Below are 20,164 nucleotides of genomic sequence, written 5' to 3' on the forward strand. Positions count from 1 at the left end.
CCACTTTGCTTTGCTCACTTGGATGTTGCACAGCTTCCCCTTGGATGAGCCTTCAATATGGCAAGGGGGTGATTGTGAGAGCAAGGGCTGTGTTCTGTGGAGGTAAAGAAATGCAGCTTGGCTGCTGGGTGTCTAAGTTTTAATTTCATTCCTTGCTGCTGAAATCATTCTTAGCCATGGGGAAAAATATTCCACAGCCTTCAAGCAGCTGCTGAAATGGTTCCTGAAGGGTTTGCCCTGGCTCTGGGCTCTTCTGGGCTCTCACCTGGAGGCAGGTGGTTCTTGTGTCAACAGGTGAGATGGTGCTTCAGAGCGAGTGTTTGATTTGGGTGTCGCTGAATTCAGACCTCCAGGACTGGGTAAAATGGTGAGCACAGGTGAAAGGAGTGGGGGAGCAGGAGGCAGGTAAATTAGCTCTGGTTCTGAGAAAATGAGGTCCCCTCCTATGAGGATATTTCTGGCTGAGAGATAGGGAAAAAATAGTTGGAAACAGCAGATTTTGCTGCGTCCCATCCTGGGGGTCGGATGTCTGCCTTTGGGGAGGGTGGCGTGAGGAAGATGGCCAGGGGATGGTGGCCAGAGGAGGGTGGCTTGGCAGCTCTCCCAGCAGTTCCTGGCCCACTCCAGCCCTGGATCTGGGAGCTTCCCTGCTCTGGGCTGAGGTGTGGGCTGCTCAAGGTCTCCTTGTTTGTCCTCACTGCAGGGGTAGCACCGGCTTTTCGGGGGGGTGGTGTGGGCTCCTCAGCTCTCTTGATTTTAATCTCTTGCTGCAAATGAATTGGGCTTCTCAGCCTCCCTCAGCACAACCCAAAATAATTGCTTTTCTCTTACGCTGTTTTGAATTTTCTCCTCTAAATGTGTAATCTGTGCCCTTGCTTCAGCAAGAAGATGTTCTCCCTCGGTGCCAAACTTGGCGTGGAAGACTGCAGGCACTGTGCCACCAATTCAGCACCAAGTGCCTGCCAGAATGGGAAAAGGAACCTCTTGCAACAAAAAATACAATTAAACAGCACCTGGCAGTTTATACAAAGCTCAGGAGCGCATAAACTTTACGTGTTGCAGCAAAACAGTTGCAGATGGTCTAAAGTGATGATTAAATATTGCTGCTGTTTTCCCAGATCCTCGGTGTTAGGTCTCCGATTCTGGAGGGTAATTAAGGGGACAAAGCCAACTCTGGGGCTATTCAGAGTCCTCTTTTGGTTGTCTTGGGAGGGAATAAGGGAGATTATTTGAGTTCTCATTAAAGGCAGATTTCATCACTCTGAGTGATCATTACAAATTGCTAATTTTTTTTAAATGGAATATTAGTCAAATCAAATAGCAGGAGAAGCAGTAACTAATGGGGTGAGGTCTGACTTCGCCGGGCTGGGTCATCTCCCTGCTGTCTGAGTGGGTTGAGTGCAGTGTGTGGATCTCTGTGTATCCATGGAGGCACATCGTCCTTTCTGCTGCTGGTACAGATAATTTACTGTCAGTTTGCAGTGTAATGGATGCATTTGATGGCAGGAGCAGCTCAGCTGAGCAGGTCACTGACTACTTACAGCGTTATGACCCCAATGACTCCTCTCCTGCTGGCAGGTTAAAACAAGGAGCTGACACCAGCTCTGCTCTGCTCCTGGGAGTACAGCCCCACGCTGCCAGACTTGTCTTGGTGCTCTCACAGGGTTACAAGTGAATCTTTAGTTTACTTCCTGATGTGTTGTCTTTGGCCACTGAACTGGAATGTCAGGGAAGACCCCTGTTCTGTGCCTTCCTGATGGGCTCCTCGGGTGGTTTGGAGCCTCATGAGTGAGGCTGGAGGACACAGGGGTTCTCTGAAATTAATAGCCTATATCCATGTGGGTACAGTGTGCACCTGTCATTGCATTTGCCTCTGTTTGTGTGATTTTGGAGCTCTCGGGTCTCCCTGAGATTTCTGGATTTTCCTGGTACCAGTTCTTCCAGTTTTTAGCACTCAGATCCTGCACCACTGAGAACTGTTGTGCTTCAGGAAGGGAAAACAAGGGAAATTGAGATTGATGGTAGCCCGGTTTATCACAAACATTGGAAACAGAATTAGGAAGTTATTGAAGATGCCTCTGGAGATTTGGGCTTGTTTTTAGGATTCCAGACTGACAGCTGGTGCGTCACTTTCGGAGCGGGCTGGGACGTGGGCACAGAAGAAGCTGCATCATTTATGAAGATTTATTTCAGATTTCATTAACAAATAATTTCTGAGCTTCACAGTAACGAGGTTACTTACAAAACAGATACTCAGAAGTTTCATATTACTAAGGTATCTCCTGAGTACTATGAAACTACCGAGACTTCTCTAAACCATTCCTGATGTTTGGCGGAGGCTGAAGCGATCAGGGGCCTGAACAACGTGTGTTCAGGTTCTGTGGGGTACTTAATCTGATATTAATGTGCAGTCACTGCTTGGAGGGAGCCCAGGGGCCCTGGCAGATCGTTGTGCTTTGATTTAGGACGTTGTTTTCCTGTCCCTCGAGGCTCTGCCTTACCTGGCCGTGCACAGACCAGGACCCGTGTCAGGTGTGTTTCTGGAGAAAGTCTGTGCCCAAAGGCTCGGCCCCAGGCAGTGACAGCTCAGGGTATGTCAAGTAACAGACAGAGCCACTACAGTGGGGGCTAGAAGAGAAGGAGAAAGATAATTCTCCCTGTCCTGATCACCAGCTTTTGTTTACTTTATCATATTTTATAAACGACAGCTTTTTTTAAACCCTTTTGTATTCATTGGTTTTTGTGTGGTGATATCAGTGTTAGATTTAAATGAAAATGGCTTCTGAATAAATCACTGTGAATGCCCTGCATTCAACAGGAACAGAATTAAGCTTAGCTAACAAAACAATTTAAAAATGCTTTTCTTGTGCATTTTTTAATGAATTCCATCTTCTTGCCAGGTTCACCTTAGCACAACTGAGTACAAACCCCCACATGTTGTTTATCAAATGATTAACTTTCTCTTTTCTACCAGAAAGGCAAAGAAACTTGTGTAGATATGTGTGAAGCTGTGGAATTGGTTAAACAAATGTGTTTGGACACAAATATATGTGTTTGCTGAGCGAAATGCACCAGGCTCGGTGCAGCAACGCAGGGGCTTAATTCTTGCTGGCTGGAAAACACAAATGCAAACCCGAGATGACAATCGATGAACAGGAACTAATGCCTGCCTTAAATCAGTTGTTCATGGCTGTGCATCTCTGGTGGAATGAGCAGGACCCAGGTGTTCCGCTCGGGCCTCGGGTTCCGCGGCTTTAATGGCGCTGGTTGGGAAGGGGAATATTCTTAGTGAGGTTTTGCATAACATCAATAAGGAGAGGCAAAGCCTTAATGCTGCTTAATAGCGTTTGCCCGGAATTCAATTACTGCCTATTGCCAGGCTGCTGGCAGCGCTAATGATCGCACACGGTGATTGATCATAATGACTCTGTTGTGCGTTGGAGACGCCTCCCCCAGCAATGCATAAATACAGAAAAAGGGGTGCAATAATTGAGGTGGAAGCAGGGTGTAAATTCTGATACTGAGGGTTACGTACTCGGAGGAAATGGGGGTGGGTTTCGTGATGGAGTTTTAATTGGGGTTTTGTCCCTTCCCGTGGCACGACTTTGTGTCTCACAGACCCCCAGCTCCCTCGGCCTCTCGTGACACCTCAGGCTCACCGGGGCTTTGGTCCTTTTTGATGTTTAGAAATCAGAGTGAGGAATGAGATTCTGGCTCCCCAGATTGGGAACATCCAAGGCAAATCGAGTTGGGATTTTGCTGTAAATTTCAGGACTTAATGTCACTAATTGCTGAATCTGTGTTTGTGACATTAATCTGTCGAAGGTGGTTTACGATGAGTTGGGCGTTATTGAGGAGTGAGTGGAAGGACATAAGGACAGGAATCAGTGGGCCATCAAGGGCACTGAGGAAGGAATATGGATTTCTGAAGTTTGTTCCTTAGATTATATCGTTTAGAAGAGCACCTTTTTCGTGGTTCTTTTCTTTATTGGGTTGCTGGTTGCTCAGACGCGTTTGAATTATTGGTTGTTGTCAATGGCACATATTTTTCCAAATGGATCCACGTGAAATTATATTTTAATGTACCTAGAAGATAAGTAATAGGACTATGCTTTAAAAAAAAAAAAACCCAATCCACAAAACCCTCCAAGCAAATAAATTTTTCATTTCAAAGAATCTCCGGGTATGCTTTCACATCATGGCTATTGAATTATGAGCTGAGTAACTGCTTTAAAAGTGCATGGAGGCACTTTAGAAGAGTTTTAAGCCAGGAATGTACCATCTGTAATGGAAATGGCAGAGAAGATATAGGGAGAAAGGAGACAGATAACAGGGCTTGAACAGGTCTGCCTGGGAGCAAGCAGCTACAGCTTTGATTTGTGCTAATCTGTTGTCTGGGAAACTTGATTCTGCATCTTCCTTAAGGTGATGACGACGTGGTAACCCTGAAAACAAGGTGATCTTGGCTAGGCTGCTGTCCATTTGCTTCTTAATTATAATTAACTCCTCAAGGGCTTTTAGGGGGTATTTGTATTTTTTTTTTTTTTAACATCTGAAGGAGTGTTTTCTTGGGAGCAGAGCTTTCTTTGCCAGCTTGTCCTTTGTATTGCAGTAAATCCCTGGATGAATGCTCCCTGGGCTGTGCTGCTGGAACCGCAGCAGGATTCCCTTAGGAACCTGGAAGGTTTGTTGCCCTCAGCAGCCCAAAAGTTCCCAACCTGCCAGGGCACTGGAAATTCCCATCTTGATGCCCACACTTGTGCTGGACCTGGCAGGACAATGGCACTGTCACCTATTCCCTGTGCATCTTTCCTTGGATCAAACCTGAGTAGGATCCCAGTTAAAAGCAGGGCCTGTGTTGGTGGAAGCCTGGTGTGACTTTTGCCATTTTAGACAAAGGGTCCCACAAAGCAGAAGAGCAGGGGCTGCCTGACAGGTGATGGTTTATGAATTAGGCTGGACACATGTTAGACCTGATGGAATTGCAAAATCATCTACCAGGCAACTTGAGCAGTGATGGGAAGTAAAAATATTTTTCTTACTGTTTTCATTGTTCTTAATACACACCCTCCTTTTAAATAGTCAAGAATTAAGCTTTGTTATGCTGTAGTCATAGAACATGGAATACCCCTGTTCCAGCTTGGTTGTCCTTCAAAAAAAAAAATGGGAGACCAAACTTAATGTACTTGTAGTTTTTGAAGGGAGAGTTTTACCTTCTACTGCAAATACTTTCATTCCTTTCTGCCTGAATTAGAACATGGGATTAGAGTTAATGGACTTTTTCTTGTCCCTGGCAAATTACCTTTAATTTTTGTCAATCACATAAGAATAGTGGAATAAAATAATAGGTTGTTCCAAGCAAACCGAGGCGGTTTGGGCACTGTTTAATCCAGTGCCAAACCCCTGCAGAACTGCAGCCAGCAGCAATGCTCCTGTCCTGCCTACGCTGAATTGGCCTGATTCTGCTTTCACTGGCAGCAAACTTCAGGCAGAAGGATGGGGGTGAAATGGGATGCACACAGGAATTCAATATAACCTCATATACGTCACAGGTGAAAAATTATCTTCCCCTGCTGTCCGCTGAGCACGTTGGTCTGCTGGCTGTGAAATGTGGGGTTGTGTCAGCTGAGTCAGCAGATTTGGGGATCTGGATGACCCCACTGAGCGGGGCCGTTCGGCCACTCCTTGTCTGTGCACTCCTTGTCCTTGCTGCCTATGAAGATGTTTTCCCGTGAATCATGTTCATAGATCAAACAAGGTAGGATGTTGACACAGCCCTTGGCAGAGACATTCATCTACTCGTGTGATGTTCCACTTCACTAAATTAATCTCCTTTCCAGTTTTCAGAGTTGTTAAGCGTCGTGTAAGCAAATGTTTTAAACAACTTGTAAAGAATTTCCTCAGTATGGCTTGTGATATTGGTATTCTGGTTTGCAAGGGGTCACAAAAGACTCGTGTTCATTCATTTCTCTGACTTCAGCCCAACAGAGGGACCAAAAGACCCCGCGATGAAGAGGAAGAGGAAATCAAAGCACGTCGGAAACAAGCCAGTGCTCGAGAGCACAGTCGTCACAGGGAAGAGGAGTCTGCTGCACTGGAGGAAACTGATGACGAGAAGAAGAAACTCCTTCAGATAATTGAGAGGGATGGAGAAGAGGAAGACGAGGAGGTAAGTCCTGTGGAAAAGGAGAGGCAGTGAGAATAACCAAACTCTAAACCATGAGAGAAAAACTAAACACTAAACCACTTCTCTGTGATTTCCATTGCTTACCATGTAGATTATGAGACTAATTTGATTTTCCTGTGCCTCACACAGCTTAAGGTAGTGGTTTTGCTTTCCTGCCCTGCAGTGTATTAATTAATTTCAAATTTCTCAAATATATCAGCTGAAGGTTTAAAATGGGGGCAAAAGGGAGGGGGCTTTCAAGCCTGATCTCTGTTTTAGTCTGGGAATACCCAAATCACCTTTTAAATATATTTTTAGGAAATAGTTTCTGTGTTCTAACCAGTTTCCTGACTATTGCTCTCATCAGTATCCCCAGCCATGCAGCTTCTCCCCCTCTTTGTAGCTGTGCAGCAGCAGCAAATAAACAAACATTCTTCTGTACAAGAAAGGTCTTGGGTCAGAGGAGGGGGGTAGCAGCTGTCAAGGGTAAATGATTTCAAGCCTCAGAGACAGAAATCCAATGCTGCATTGGCCTTTCTGCCAAGGGCCAAGGAAAAGATCACTTTATAAATGTGACACACGGATTGGTATAAATCTAGGAGATATTTGCTTCCTGCTGCCCATGTCCTGTTTGATAAAAAAACAAGTGATATTCACCACTGCAGAATCATGTAGCTTTGTAAAATATCATTGTCCTCTGTATACAGCATTGCCAGCATCCATCTCTGAGAATCCCCCTCGTTTTTTTGATGTTGAGCTATTGCCACGACAGTTGTTGCTGATAGCAGGGAAAGACAATGCAGCATTTCTGTAGTGTTTGAGCTCCAGGGAGGATGGATGGACAGAACCAAGAGTCCTCCTGACTGGCTGGAGTCTTGTGGATTCCTGCAGCGTGCCAGTCCCTTGTCTTTGTCAAGTGGAGTCCTCCCAGCCAGACATTTTAAAGACTGGAAGTCCAAGGTTTCTTTAGAGCTCAAATCTTTCGTTTATTACCTTGGACTGCAGTTAATATAAGTGCCATTAAAATGTGCTTTGTCCCAGTAAATTTGATGGGAAGAAGCTAATCTGTAGGACACTGCAAGACTGAATGCAAATGAAATACAAGATACAAAGCTGATCCTGATGGAGATATTGTAGTGATACATGTTAGAGGAAGCAAAAAATCAAAGGGAATAGAGGGAAGCAGTGTCAGCATGTGTGGGTTGAAATCCCATTGCAGGAAGAATGTGCTTTGGGCACTGTAGTATTGATTACCTGAAGGAAGTGGTGACATGAGTGGGATGGCAATGAGACAGGTTGGGCAAAGGAATGAAGGAAATCCAATAATAGCAGAAGGCTTGGACTGGAGTTGTTATTGTAATGGGGTTTGGGGAAGAAATGGAGGTTTTCTCTCTCATAGCAGGTTGTTGCTTAGAGTCACTGGCTAAAGAATCTTCAAAGCCAGGAGCAATTCTTGATTTAGTCCTGAGCAGGAGGTGGACACAAAACCTGGCTTAAGATGTGAGGGGGTCTGATTTGGCTTTTCTTTTAAGAACTTCTCTTAAATAGTGGTTGTAACACAGTCAAACAGAAAAGAGGGAAGAGGTTACACAAGAAAATCTATATCATCAATTTTTTAATAAAAGAAGTGCATTAAAATCATAAAACAAGGAAAATAGAGGAATGATGTTTTTAGATGTCAGGGAGGCAGCTGAGATTACATTACTGCTGTACAGTAAATATCCAGTGGCAATTGAGAAACACCTTAGGAACATTTACAAAATAAAGAGAAAGTACTAGAGTAAAATATTGATTGATTTCTTTTTTTCTTTAGAAAAAGGCTTTAAAATAGCAGTGAAAGCTTATCCAAGTGAGGAAAATGTGAAAGAACATAAACTCAGGGCAGTTAAATGTAGACTTAGAAAAAGCAATAGCACAAGGGACTCCTGCACAGAAACTCTGTGAGTACAGGCTGCGACCTCAAGTTTGTTCTGTTTTTTGTTCAGAAACAAAAAACCTCGATGTGTTCTGGTGGTGCCAGGTAATAACAGGTGTAAAAGAGCAGCTCGAGGTCAGAGCTGGAGTAAGTCAGTGGGTAGTGATGGTGTTTGACATGTTTGGCAGCTCCCTGCAATGAGACTCCCAGGGGTGGCCGCTTGTTCCAAGGGCTCTGGGCCCGGCTGCAATCCCACCATGTCCCTGTAAATTGCTCCAGCCATCCAAAGTTCACTTTTCTGCTTTTTCTAATTTGGTCAGGAGGAACCTTTGGATGAAAGTTCAGTGAAGAAGATGATTCTCACCTTTGAGAAGAGGTCTTACAAAAACCAGGAGCTGCGGATCAAGTTTCCTGACAATCCAGAGAAGTAAGATTATGCTCAGCTTTTTTCCTTTGACTCTGAGTTTCAGCCCTACATCCATTTCTGGAATATACAGACATTTGCAGTTACATAAGGCTTATGTAACAGCAGGTATTGCCATGTAGTTCTCCTAAATTGACGTTGTTAATTAAAAATGGCATTATTGAGACTCCAGTGTGTGTATATGGCCACCAGCACGAAGAGGATGATTGGCAATAATTAAAGGTTTCATACCATCGTTTGGTTGTGAAGGTGTTGTGCTTGCATATGAGCCAGAGGTCTGTGTGGGGAGGAAGTCATTTCCGCTGTGAGGAGCAGAATGGTTGGATGGGCATGGAGAGCCAGATGTGTGTGTGTCCTAGCCTCTTCCTCCCTTCAGGGTGTTCTGTTATTCAGGTTAGAGGGCTTTCTTCCTACACTTGAGTGCCATTTTATTTTGTCCAGTTTGCTGTTCTTTCCCCTTACCCAAATTATTTTTATGGACTTCAGACTCATCCAACCCACATACTAATGGGTGGTAGCTAGGGACGGTGCAGTGCTCTGCAGAATTTATTTTATATGCAAGGTTTTTCCATGTGTAGCTACAGCATCTCGATTTTAATTTTTTATTAAAATTCTGCAACTGATTTACAGAATTGGAACAAATCTGCTTATTTACTCTATGTAAATGATGTAGTAGAAAGGCTTATCCTGCTGTAGGATTAAACTTCAAGGGGCTGGTGTAGGACAGGGAGGATCAGATATGCCAGAACCATGTGCACCTGGGGTGGCAAGTCCTACCTGGTGTCTCCTGGAGAGTAGTGGTCTCTTCTTACCTTTTTACTGACCATTTTTATCTTGCCTCAGGTTCATGGAGTCGGAACTGGATTTAAATGACATCATTCAGGAAATGCACGTGATCGCGACGATGCCCGGCCTGTATCACCTGCTGGTGGAGCTGAACGCTGTGCAGTCTCTGCTCGGGCTGCTGGGACACGACAACACAGATATCCTTCAGCTCTTAAGGCAGCTCTCATGGGAGAGGCTTTCCACAGACTTTTCTGTAATCTCTCATATCCACTTTCCCAGGCTCCCGTAGGGGTTTTTTTCTTCTTCCCACCACACTGAATTTAGGTGTTGGGTTTTTTTTTTCCTAGTGAAAGTCTTCTTTGTTCAAGTAATATTGATTTGGAATTTTTTCAGTGTTGTTATTCTCCTTTCTTGTTTTATGACCCTTTCATCTAGTTTTGAGTGGCTGTGTGAGAGTGTGAACAGATGAACAGCAGAGGAGAGTGAAGGCCTGGGCTTAGCAGTGATAACCTCAGACTGTGCAAACCTTGTCTGGAGTAGCCCCAGTGAAAATGAAACCCATTTAGCCCTTTCTGATGAGAGCAGAGCTGTCAGGCTGGCAGCTGTTTGTCATGGACTAGCACACCACATGCTACACCTCAGTTTGTAAATGTAATAGACTCTTCACGGGCCCATACCTTTGGTGTGCACAGAGCTCGAGGCTGCAGGTGGCCCCTCTGGTTAAGTACATATCCAGAGACGTTTCCATGATCAGTGAGTTCTGGTGTCACTGGACCTGATTCCTGTGTGCACCTGGTTCTTGTACCTCTGAAGATCTGAGGACACCTCAGAGACAGTTTCCTGTCTGTACTGTTGAAGATATTGGTAGTTTTAATCAAAAACAATGTCATTTTTTGAGTATCCTGGTGCCTTGATCCTTAACTGTCAGCTGATAACTAGAACTATGCCTGGCTCACCACTGTGCAGTCTGTAAAAGCAGAGCTCAGCCCGCATTGCTGGTAAAATATTCTACAGCAGATTAAGCTGAAAAATTGTAGCATGACTTGGGAGATCACGTGTCTATGTCCTGACAAACATTAGTGACTGGAGGGAGCAGTGAAGGCCTGTGGAAAGGGCATTGGATGTCGACTTGGGTCTCCGTCGGGCTTTTCTTTTTCCCTTTTTATTGATCCATGGCCTTAGGAAAGTAATTTATTCTTTACTTCTTTATGTGTAAAGCAGAAGATAACACCAGCTTTCCTGAGGTGTTTTGGAATAAACTATGTGAAAAGGCCTGTTAGTGCTGAATGTTGTGGTCTGATGCACAGATCTTGTTTTTCTTTTTTAGCATTTTTCCTTACAGCACTATCTGTTGAGAATTCATAATTCACTCTTTCTAAGTGGGTGCAGTGATCAGAAGCTAAAACCAAAACATAAATATTTTATCGCTTGCCAGTTTATATTAGAGAGCACTGCTTATGTGTTTGGATGTTTTGACGTGCATTTGTTGGAACCTTGATGTGGTGAGTGTTGGTCCCTGTAAAGCAGCAAACCCCACAGCTTCCCTTATCCAAGATCTGCAAGGAAATGGCTCTCCAGTAATTGTTAACAATTGGTGTTTTACTGGGGGAAGCTCCTCCCATGCAAAACCAGTTTCATGGCTACTGTAGTTTCATTACTTGTTTTTTACCAGACACCACAGACTTTTTGTATACTATGCACCACTATACTGAAATACTGAATTTCTCAGTCACGTGGAGAAAATGAACTGTGGGAATATTGACTGGGATAGCAGAGCTGTTTTCCTGCTGTAGTGCACGGGAGTACAGCTTGCTTTGTCCTGTCAGCCATGAAAAGCTGTGTCCTGGGGTCACTGCTGCTGTCAAAGACTAGTCAGGGTTTCCACTGTGAACTTGTTTTTATTTGGTTTGCAACTTTCCTGTCAGTGAGCTTATGGGTAGAAATTTGGCCCGAGAATTGCAATTTTGGGAAAAGTGTATTTCTTGTTATAAAATTGCTGAAGTGTTTGGAGATCCATTGGAAGCAGGTCAGAGGCTGTAATTGTGCTTCTACTGCTTATGTACAGAGTAGAAGCACTATTAAAGTGAAGCATCTAGATATAAAACTGAATGGATACAGCTCAAGTTTTCTAATGATGTTTTGTTAAAACAAGTGGGAAAATATTTTTGAAAGGAGTTCTTCAAGGAGAGAGCTAAACAAATGGCCCTTCAGATGCCATTTAAATGTGGTGTCTTGAGGGACTAATGCAAGGAGACAAAAGCAATGTCCAGGGGGAGCAAATAATCTGCTGAATGATTCATGCAGTTTTGCACAAAACATGTGAATGAAAGATGATCCCCAACAAGATTTTATTAATGGAAGACAGGAAAGCTTCAAGTGAGGCTTTGCTTTTCTGTCTCCTAAATTTTATAGGGCAGCTGATACTCTCCCTGCAAGCCTCAACAGAAGCTCCCCAGACAGGAATGCCCTGCAAGATAAACCCTGCTGCTGAAATTCTTTGCTGTGCATTGGCAGAAGAACCTGTTACTGCTGTCTTTGTAGCACCCAGGAGGCAGCAGAAATCTTCAACTGCTTCTTCCCTGAGCCTTCTCTTCCATGAGTCGATCAAACCCTGCTCCCTCAATCTGTCCTCATCCATTGTGTACTGGGCCCCTCTGACCACCTTGGTGGTCCTCCTCTCTCCCAAGTCCAGTGTATCAAGGTCTCTCTTTTATTGGGAAAGCCCAAAACTGAACAAAATATTCTGCAAGTTGCCCCAAGGAGCTGGCAAGAATTCCTTCTGTTGACCTGCTGGTTTGGCTCTTGCTGCTGCAGTGCAGTCTGTGATTAGCCTTCGTCACTGCAGTGTCACATGGCTGAGGTGATGCTGCTGAGGTGACACGGTGGTGACTCGCCTGCAGCTTGTCCAGCAGAAGGTCCAGGCTCTCTCCTGCAGAGCTCACCTCTCCACCAGCCCCACTGAACCTCACTGAGAAGAGAGAGATGAAAATACTTTTCCTGTTGCTGCTTGTGTGTCTGAGCAAATGCACAAATAGGAGACTTGGGAGCTGGTTTGTCAGCCTGGGCACTTGAGAGAGATCCATCACAGAGTGGTTATTTAGGACATGCAGAAAACCACATCTCCTGTTCTGCCCCTGGGACGTGGGTAGGATTGATCAGCACGTCTGAGAGAATAAGGAAGTGGGTCTAATGAGCTGGAATACGTCTGGTCGTACGCGGGAGCTGTGTGCAGGCAGGGGGGCTGTGTGTTGTGCAGCCTGGAGTTAATGAGTGAAAATTGGGCTGGCAGAAGCTCTGCTGTTCCTGCGAGGGCTGCGGTTCGAGGAGCGCGCTGCCCTAATTGGGCCGGGCAGAGGGGGGTGATGGCTCCTGCTGCCGGCGGTGCCCTCGTTAGGTGTGTGTGTGTATCAGGTTAGCAGGGCTATCACTGAGAGCAGAATACCCAAATCACATTATTATAACTCATTTCTCTTTGCTTGTGTTCAATCTTGACAACGCAAGATGGTGCCTCGTTATACCAACTCCAGCATGTTTGATTTGAGAGAGAAAAAAAATAACTACTGCGAAGAAACAGTGAAATTGCCTGATACAGTAAGCACAGAATCACATTTGTTTTCATAATTCCTAATTGTTAGGATTCCGTAATTTTGGTGCTTATGGGGAGGGTCTGCTGCAGTAGTCTCTGTGCTTTTGTGTCTGATATCCTGTGCCTTACTGCTGTAGGATTGTAATGCATTGTATTGCCTCACTACTAATGTATTTCCAGTTGTTTTGGGTCTTGTCATGAACACACTGGCCTAAGAGCCATCTGCTTTTGATATTAAATGTGTCTGCCTCCCTGTTGGTTGTCCTTAACACCCAGCACATGTTTCCATAGCTGTGGTGGACTTGCTGCAAGAGCTGACTGATATAGATACTCTCCATGAGAGTGAAGAAGGAGCTGAAGTCCTCATAGATGCTCTCGTAAGTAGGAAACTTCAGATTGTTTCAGTGCCTCAAAGTCTGCCTCTCACAGCCCAGCAGTGAGCACTGACCCACCCTGCATTCTGCAGCTGTGGGTGTCCGTGCTACCAACATCACAATGGAGGTACCCAGGATAATATTTGTGATAATATTTGTGACTTGGGCAGTGTCCTGTTGAAAATAGGAGCTTTGTTTGCATTTTCCTTCCCTCTTGCGGAAAAGGGTGACCTGTGTTCACCCATGGAAAACTGAAGTTTGTGGCAGGGACTGTTACCTGAAGGACAGTGATGCCACTGTGATCTTTCAGTCTAACCTCTTGCACAGGAGACTGGTTTTTTTCTACCCAGTAACTCTTGATTCAAACCTAAAACTCTGTTCTTGAAGTGGAACATCTGTTGTTACAGCGCGGATGGGATTTTTCTTAACAAGAAGTAAAAGCTTAAAACTTTTCATGTAGCAGAGCTAATGTACTTCAAGGGTGCAGGAGGTTTTAGACAGAAGCATACTTTTTGGTGTGGAAATTGAACCACCCTGAAAAATTACCTATGTGCAGTAGGAGATGCATTGGTTGATACTGAGTCCTCCCTGCACTGTTAATTTGCTGAGTGCCTCTTGGCTTCTGTAAGGGTGGATTTCTCCTCTTTCTGGTGTTTGTGCTGGATGTCTCCTGCTCCCCAGCTGTGGGAGGTGGACTCAGAACCAGGAAGAAGCCCTCCAGACAAGTGATGCCCAGCCAAACCTGAGATTTACAGTTCTGTCTTACCTTGGGGCAGCTTCTGCTGATGAATCGCTGTGTTTGTGGGTCACTGTGGCTGTGTCTGGTTCTGTAACTATTGTGTTGAAATTGGAAGACAGGGAATTACAGGTTTTCTTTTGTTTGCTTTGTTTGGCTACTCTGTTTTCTCCTACAATCCTTCTTGTCCAGTCACTATAATGTTACCTTCCAAGGTTAATGACAGTGCCCGGAGCCTGGTTCCTCCAGCTGGCCTCTGGGCTGTTGTTAATTACTCTGCCTTGGTGGGGAGATTGCTGGGTAAATGAAATGGGAGAGAGGAGCTGCTAGAGAAGACATTTTCAATAAAATGTGCAGAGAGGTAGTAAATCAAGTGAAGTTCTTTCTGTGTTTTCCTTGTCACCAGCCCACTGATAATAGCCAAGTTTTAGAGTTTTCATTGTCCTCTTTGAAAGAAACAGGTCAGGACTATCTTGGGAGAAATGTTTAGATATCTGCTTTTTAGATTATTTTTTTTTTTCAAAGCAAGTGGATGTAAGGTTGTAGGGTATCAATGAAGATTGTTGCACTGTATTCCACAGCAGCCCATACTTGTTTTTTGCCTCATGTTCACAGGACCCAAAGCTGGTTAACGGTGTTTGAATTGGAAATGTTATTTTGTTTTAACTTCCAAGCCCATATCCACAACAGAAAGTTCATGATTCAAGCTGGACTCTGTCCAATTGAAGCTTTAAAGGTGTATTTGTGGCTCTGTGATCTGGGAACTCCCCGTTGCCCTGGGGCTGTCTGGCTTTCCTTAGCTTGCTGGAGTCCACTTGGTGCATTCATCTCGAGGGGATTTAAATGCAGGACTTCAGCTGGTGATTGTTCAGCTTTTGGTTTGGATCTGAGGGTGTGAGCATTGTTCTGTCAGCTTTTTGTACCTGTTAGGGTGGAAGGTACAAGAGCAATGTAGGCAGACAGCAGTGACCAGCTGAGAGTGGAGCTGCTCACAGAGCTGACAGTTCTCCCGTCAGCGGTGGTTTGTGCACCTCGTGCTTGAGAATTCTGAGGGATTATAAATCAATCGGGCTGGTTCAGGAGATAAGACTGTGACAAGGTGCAAGTTTATGTCCTGATGTTTTTCTGTTAAATCTGAAACACAGAAGGTGTTTAATTAATTAGGACAAACGTAGTGACAGATTTACTTGATGATTCCCTTGCTTCCTCTGAGATTTTCCAGCAGGGTTGTTCAAGTCTTCTGATCATGTCTGGCAGGGTGTTTCAGTAGGGCTTTCTGATTTTTATTATTTATTAACCCCTCCCACCGTTCTGGCTCCTTCATCTTCCTTTTTTCATCCTCGTTTCTTTTTGTGTTTCCTGTGACCCTGGCGATTTAGGTGGAGGGCCAGGTCGTGGCCTTGTTGGTCCAGAATTTAGAGCGCCTGGATGAAAGTGTGAAAGAGGAAGCTGATGGTGTCCACAACACCCTGGGTAAGTGGCTGCTGCACAGCCCCTCACTTCTTTCTGTGGTTTGTAATAAAAGGGGTAGGTTATCCCTCCCGTTCCTTTCTCCCCTCCTCCTTTCCCCTTGGACTGCCAGTGTTGCAGTACAGGACCTGGTGCAGCTTTTGTTCAGGCCCAGCTTGGACTCACTCGTCCCTGGAGCCAGAGTTTGTCCCTTGGCTGCATGAAAGGTGCCTCTTCCCAAACTGGTTTTGTTGGGAAGTGCAGATACACAGATGAAACAGCACTGCACCAGGAATCACAGAACTGTTTAGGTTGGAAAAGCCCTCTAGGATCACAGAGTCCAACTGTTACCCCAGCACTGCCAAGGCCACCACTAAGCCATGTCCCCAAGTGCCACATCACACAGCTTTTAAATCCCTCCAGGAAGGCGTTCTGCTGCCCCTGTGTTTACTGTGTACATATCTGTGAACTATACTTTGTTTCTGTCTTAGCAATATATTTAACTTTCAGGTAGTAAAACATTTGCATTTCATGGAAGGACATCATTGCCTCTCTGCTCCCTGATCTTTGCACAGCACAGAACCTTTGTTTGCAGGGTGTTGTTGGCAGTCAGACCATCATCCACTCCTTGCACTCATTCAGGATTCTAATCTCCCCAGACTGGAAGAATGAGAGGGACTAGAAACATGAGGTTTGGAATTTTTGGTGGGGAAAAATGTCTTTTTTCTGTGTTATTCTTCTCAGGAATTGTGGAGAACATGGCAGAGTTCCGGCCGGAGATGTGCACGGAGGCTGCACAGCAGGGCCTCATGCAGTGGCTGCTCAAGAGGCTGAAGGTGAGCTGGTTTCCCACCTTCCTTCTGCAGACCAGTTAGCACAGACTGAAATCGTCACTTAAAATAAGCCAGTTTTGCTTGCATATGTGTTGTAAAAAAATAAGTTAAGGACAAAAAGTTATATTTCAGGGTTTGTGTCCTCAGCAGTTTTAGTTTAAACAGACGCACTTCTGTCTTGTCTTTTTAAACATCTTGCAGTGGAAGTTGTTTCTTTTCTGTTTTCATATGATTCCTGTATGGTGGATTTCCAGTCTATGGCTGAGACCTGTAGGAAATATAAAAGCTGCAGGGACACTAATATTAACCATTTAATAGCCTTTGCTTCCCATGTTTCTCACCCTTATCTGCCTTGTGTTTAACTGCTGCTGGGGGCAGCTTCTGCTTTGAACTCATCTAATTGCCTTTTGAATTAAAACCTACTTTTCATACTCTGCATCCTGTGGCAATGAGTTACACAATTTAACTCTGTCTTGTGTGAAAAGATGCCTAAACATTCCCTGGAAAATGCTGTAGGAAAGGAATAGATAGTTCAGCTCTCTCACAGAGCTAGTGAGGGAAATTTAACAAACAGATTGTGGCTGTTCCCTAACTCTGTCAGTAAGGCATTAGCACTTCCATGCTTAAATGTCTGCATGACTAGAAAGCCTCTGAATCCCAGAAATGCTCCATCAGCTGTGTAAGTGCAGGTACCCTTCTGTGCACCTCACATCCTTGTTAGCAGAAGTAACCTATAATTTTGCACTACAGGTAGCAATGTAATTATGTTCTTTTCCTTTTAAAAAAAAAAAATTGTAGTTAATTTTAGTCCAGGCAGATGGGTACTGCTGCCTGCCTTGGAATTACTCTGGCAGCTGAAAGACTGAGAAACTTGGGCAAGCAAAATAATCCCAACTAGGATTCCCCTGCTTGGTGCCGCAGAACATGAACGCTCAAGAGCATTCCAAGCTTGTGCAGGGTGTGTCTGTCCTTTGCCCTGGCTGTGTTATCCCTGGGTTTGGGATGTGGGATCAGGCAGGGCTTTCTCTTGCCTGCATGCTATCGTGGGGAGCTAACGAACCTCTCTCCAGGCACTTTGCTCTTGGCAGTGCTTGGTCTCGGATCTCTTGCCCTGACAGATGTGATTGGGATTAACCCAGGATCTTGGCAGCTGGGCAGAGCATTGTGGAATGTCTGTGGGATGATTTTTAAGATCGGGGTTCTGTCTGGATGGCAGTGAGGACATCTGGCACACAGCACAGAGCATGAATTGCTGTTTTCTGACAACATTTCAGGTCACATAATTGTATTGTGACAGTCAGAGGTGCCTCGGAAAGCTCAGGTGGAGAGCTCATAGCTCACTTCTCCAAACACAAGCGGGGTTTGGTGATGTTGGATGCAGACTTGGGAGATCAGAATGTTGTTTCCCAGCACTTGTAGGGCAGCAGTTGGTCACCCCATGACAGAAGCTGGCTGAGCTCTACAGCACTGAGCACCTTCCCCTCTCCTCCACGGGCTGCTTGGAGGTGCCACCTGGTTGCTGTAAATACTGTCCTCTGCAGAGCAGTTTGGAGTAATTTAGAATGAAAAGCTTTATTAAAAGTCAGTACCTTGTGGCATTTGGGGTCTTCCTGCTTTCCATGTTTCTGTGTCGTGTGCACTGTGCCCTGTTCTGTGGCAGCAGGGTGGGATGATTGTCCCCACAGTCCTGCACAGGCAGGACTGTCCATCGTGCTGCGGAGAGTTGTGTGTTTGGGGAAAAAAATGGGTGACAAATTATATGTTTTAAGCCTAGTACTTTTGCTTTTTCCCCTCCTGAACAGTGGAATAGAAATAGCTGTTAACTGATGATTTTTTAACTCGTTTTATTTTATGAATCCCCTCAGTAAACAAGTTTGGGTTATTATCCCATCGGTTAATGTTCAGTCTGTTTCTGTAGATGAAACAGCTTTGGCAGCATGCAAAAACATGGGATCCAGTTCAGAACCCACTTCAGGGATTTTTTTTTTTTTGTTCAAATTCAGCATTTTGATTTCATTATGATTTTTTTTTAGCATATTTGAGTATGGAGGGAATGTCTGAAATGGAAGTTATGTGACTGTGCAGGCGAAACCCATCTCATGTTCTGACTGTGACACTGATCCTCGAACGAAACCCTGGCAGTTTCTGTTTAGTGTTACTGTGATGTATGTTCTGAAATTCCGGTTTTGCTGACAGGTGCAGACTTTCAGAACAGGGATGAGCCTCATGCACCCATGTAACATTGTGGAAAATATATCACAGGAAAGATATTACGTGTTGCAAACAACTGCAGACTGTTCTCAGTGGTTTTGAGCCAAGTTGGCCAAACCTACTGCTGTAGGGAAGCAGGAAGGGTCACAGTGGAGTTTCTACACGTGTACACGAGCTCACACCTGCCCCCCATCACCCTTGAATCAGAGAGAATTATTACTCTTGTCACTGAGGCAAAATGCAGAGTTACTGCTGTTGTGTTTTGCTTTAAATGTTGCTCATATGTTCGGTGATTTGATTAATGTGTTCTTCAAATCAGTGAGACATGGAGAGCTCTGCCCTGATGAGTCTCTTGTTCCTTCCTCCATAGGCTAAGATACCTTTTGATGCCAACAAGCTGTACTGCAGTGAGGTGCTGGCAATTCTACTCCAGAATAATGATGGTGAGCCATGCCTGCGGTGTTGCTGTCTGTGAGGGCAGGATCCAGGCTTCTCCCAGATCACAGCAGCCCTTTTCTGCCTCCAGCTCTCCTCTTCTGGCTCTTTCTCCCCTATGTGCTCCCTCGCCTCCACCCTCTCTTTTTCTGCAGCTTTTGTGCTCTGTCAAGCCGTATTGATTTTGTTTGCTGATGTATCAGTGTTAGATGGCTGTAAAATCTGACAGTTAGCTTCATTTTTCTCTCTCTTTTCCCCCTTCCCCCCACCTTCGTCTAGACAACAGAGAATTGCTTGGGGAGCTGGATGGGATCGATGTGCTGCTTCAGCAGTTATCTGTGAGTAATTCCCACACACCCTCTCTGCCACAGGGAGACTGGTGGGCTGGGTGGGAAGGATGGAAGGGATCCAGGGTGCAGTGCTGTCCTGGCAGTGCTTCATATGTAGTGTGGCACAGTCTCTGAACACCTTCCATGCAGTGTATCATCCACGGTCAGTGCAGTTAATCCCTGTTTGAAAGATGTTAACATTGAGGTACACAGAAGTTAAATTTTTGTGTTATGGTTTCATGGCAAGTTGGAGATAGGCAGAGTTGGAATTTGGCCATCTCCAGCATTCCTCACTCCAAGCATGAGGTTGCCCTGTGCCCCTGTTTGAGCGAGCTGAAGATACGTGTTCATAGCTCACCTGTATTTCTTCAGGCAGTGCTGCCTGCAGCACCCTCAGGTGTGAGTTGTGCCCAGGAGTTCTCTGGTAATGAACTTATCCACATACTTGCGTGTGAATTTGCCTTTCCCCTTGGAGGCCCTGTATAGAGTCCTTTAAATCCTCCACCAGGCTACTGCAGGTTTGTGGGTGCACAGTCAGGGCAGCAAAAGGCAGCAGAGTTACAGAGGGGGTGCAGCCATGACCTGTGTGATTGCTGGCTGACACCTGCCAGGCTTGTAGTGCAAACTGTGTGTGTTCTGCAACAGCGCAGCCCAACATTTGGGGGTAACTTTGCTTTCTTTGTCATGCAGGTGTTTAAACGACACAACCCAAGTACAGCAGAGGAACAGGAAATGATGGAGAACCTGTTTGACTCCCTGTGCTCCTGCCTAATGCTCAGCTCCAACCGTGATCGCTTCCTGAAGGGTGAAGGTCTGCAGCTGATGAACCTGATGCTCAGGTACCCCAATAATGTTGTGATTTTCTTCCTGCCTTTGATGTACCAACACACGTTCTGGTTAGATATTTGTGGTTTTCTGTT

General features: G+C 45.1%; 1 protein-coding gene across 1 annotated transcript in view; it reads left to right on the forward strand.

Moving 5' to 3' along the window:
* Positions 1 to 20,164, forward strand: part of CTNNBL1 (catenin beta like 1) — a 48,273-nt gene that overhangs the window by 1,638 nt on the left and 26,471 nt on the right. Inside the window, exons 2-10 of the mRNA XM_064673774.1 lie at positions 5,981 to 6,169; positions 8,402 to 8,508; positions 9,349 to 9,488; positions 13,157 to 13,254; positions 15,367 to 15,460; positions 16,181 to 16,272; positions 18,851 to 18,923; positions 19,195 to 19,253; positions 19,935 to 20,083. Of these exons, the coding sequence (XP_064529844.1) occupies positions 5,981 to 6,169; positions 8,402 to 8,508; positions 9,349 to 9,488; positions 13,157 to 13,254; positions 15,367 to 15,460; positions 16,181 to 16,272; positions 18,851 to 18,923; positions 19,195 to 19,253; positions 19,935 to 20,083 (1,001 nt within the window). The remainder of the gene's footprint in view (positions 1 to 5,980; positions 6,170 to 8,401; positions 8,509 to 9,348; positions 9,489 to 13,156; positions 13,255 to 15,366; positions 15,461 to 16,180; positions 16,273 to 18,850; positions 18,924 to 19,194; positions 19,254 to 19,934; positions 20,084 to 20,164) is intronic.

The sequence above is a fragment of the Pseudopipra pipra genome, chromosome 17 (assembly GCF_036250125.1).
Source record: "Pseudopipra pipra isolate bDixPip1 chromosome 17, bDixPip1.hap1, whole genome shotgun sequence".
In the NCBI taxonomy this organism is placed as follows: domain Eukaryota; kingdom Metazoa; phylum Chordata; class Aves; order Passeriformes; family Pipridae; genus Pseudopipra; species Pseudopipra pipra.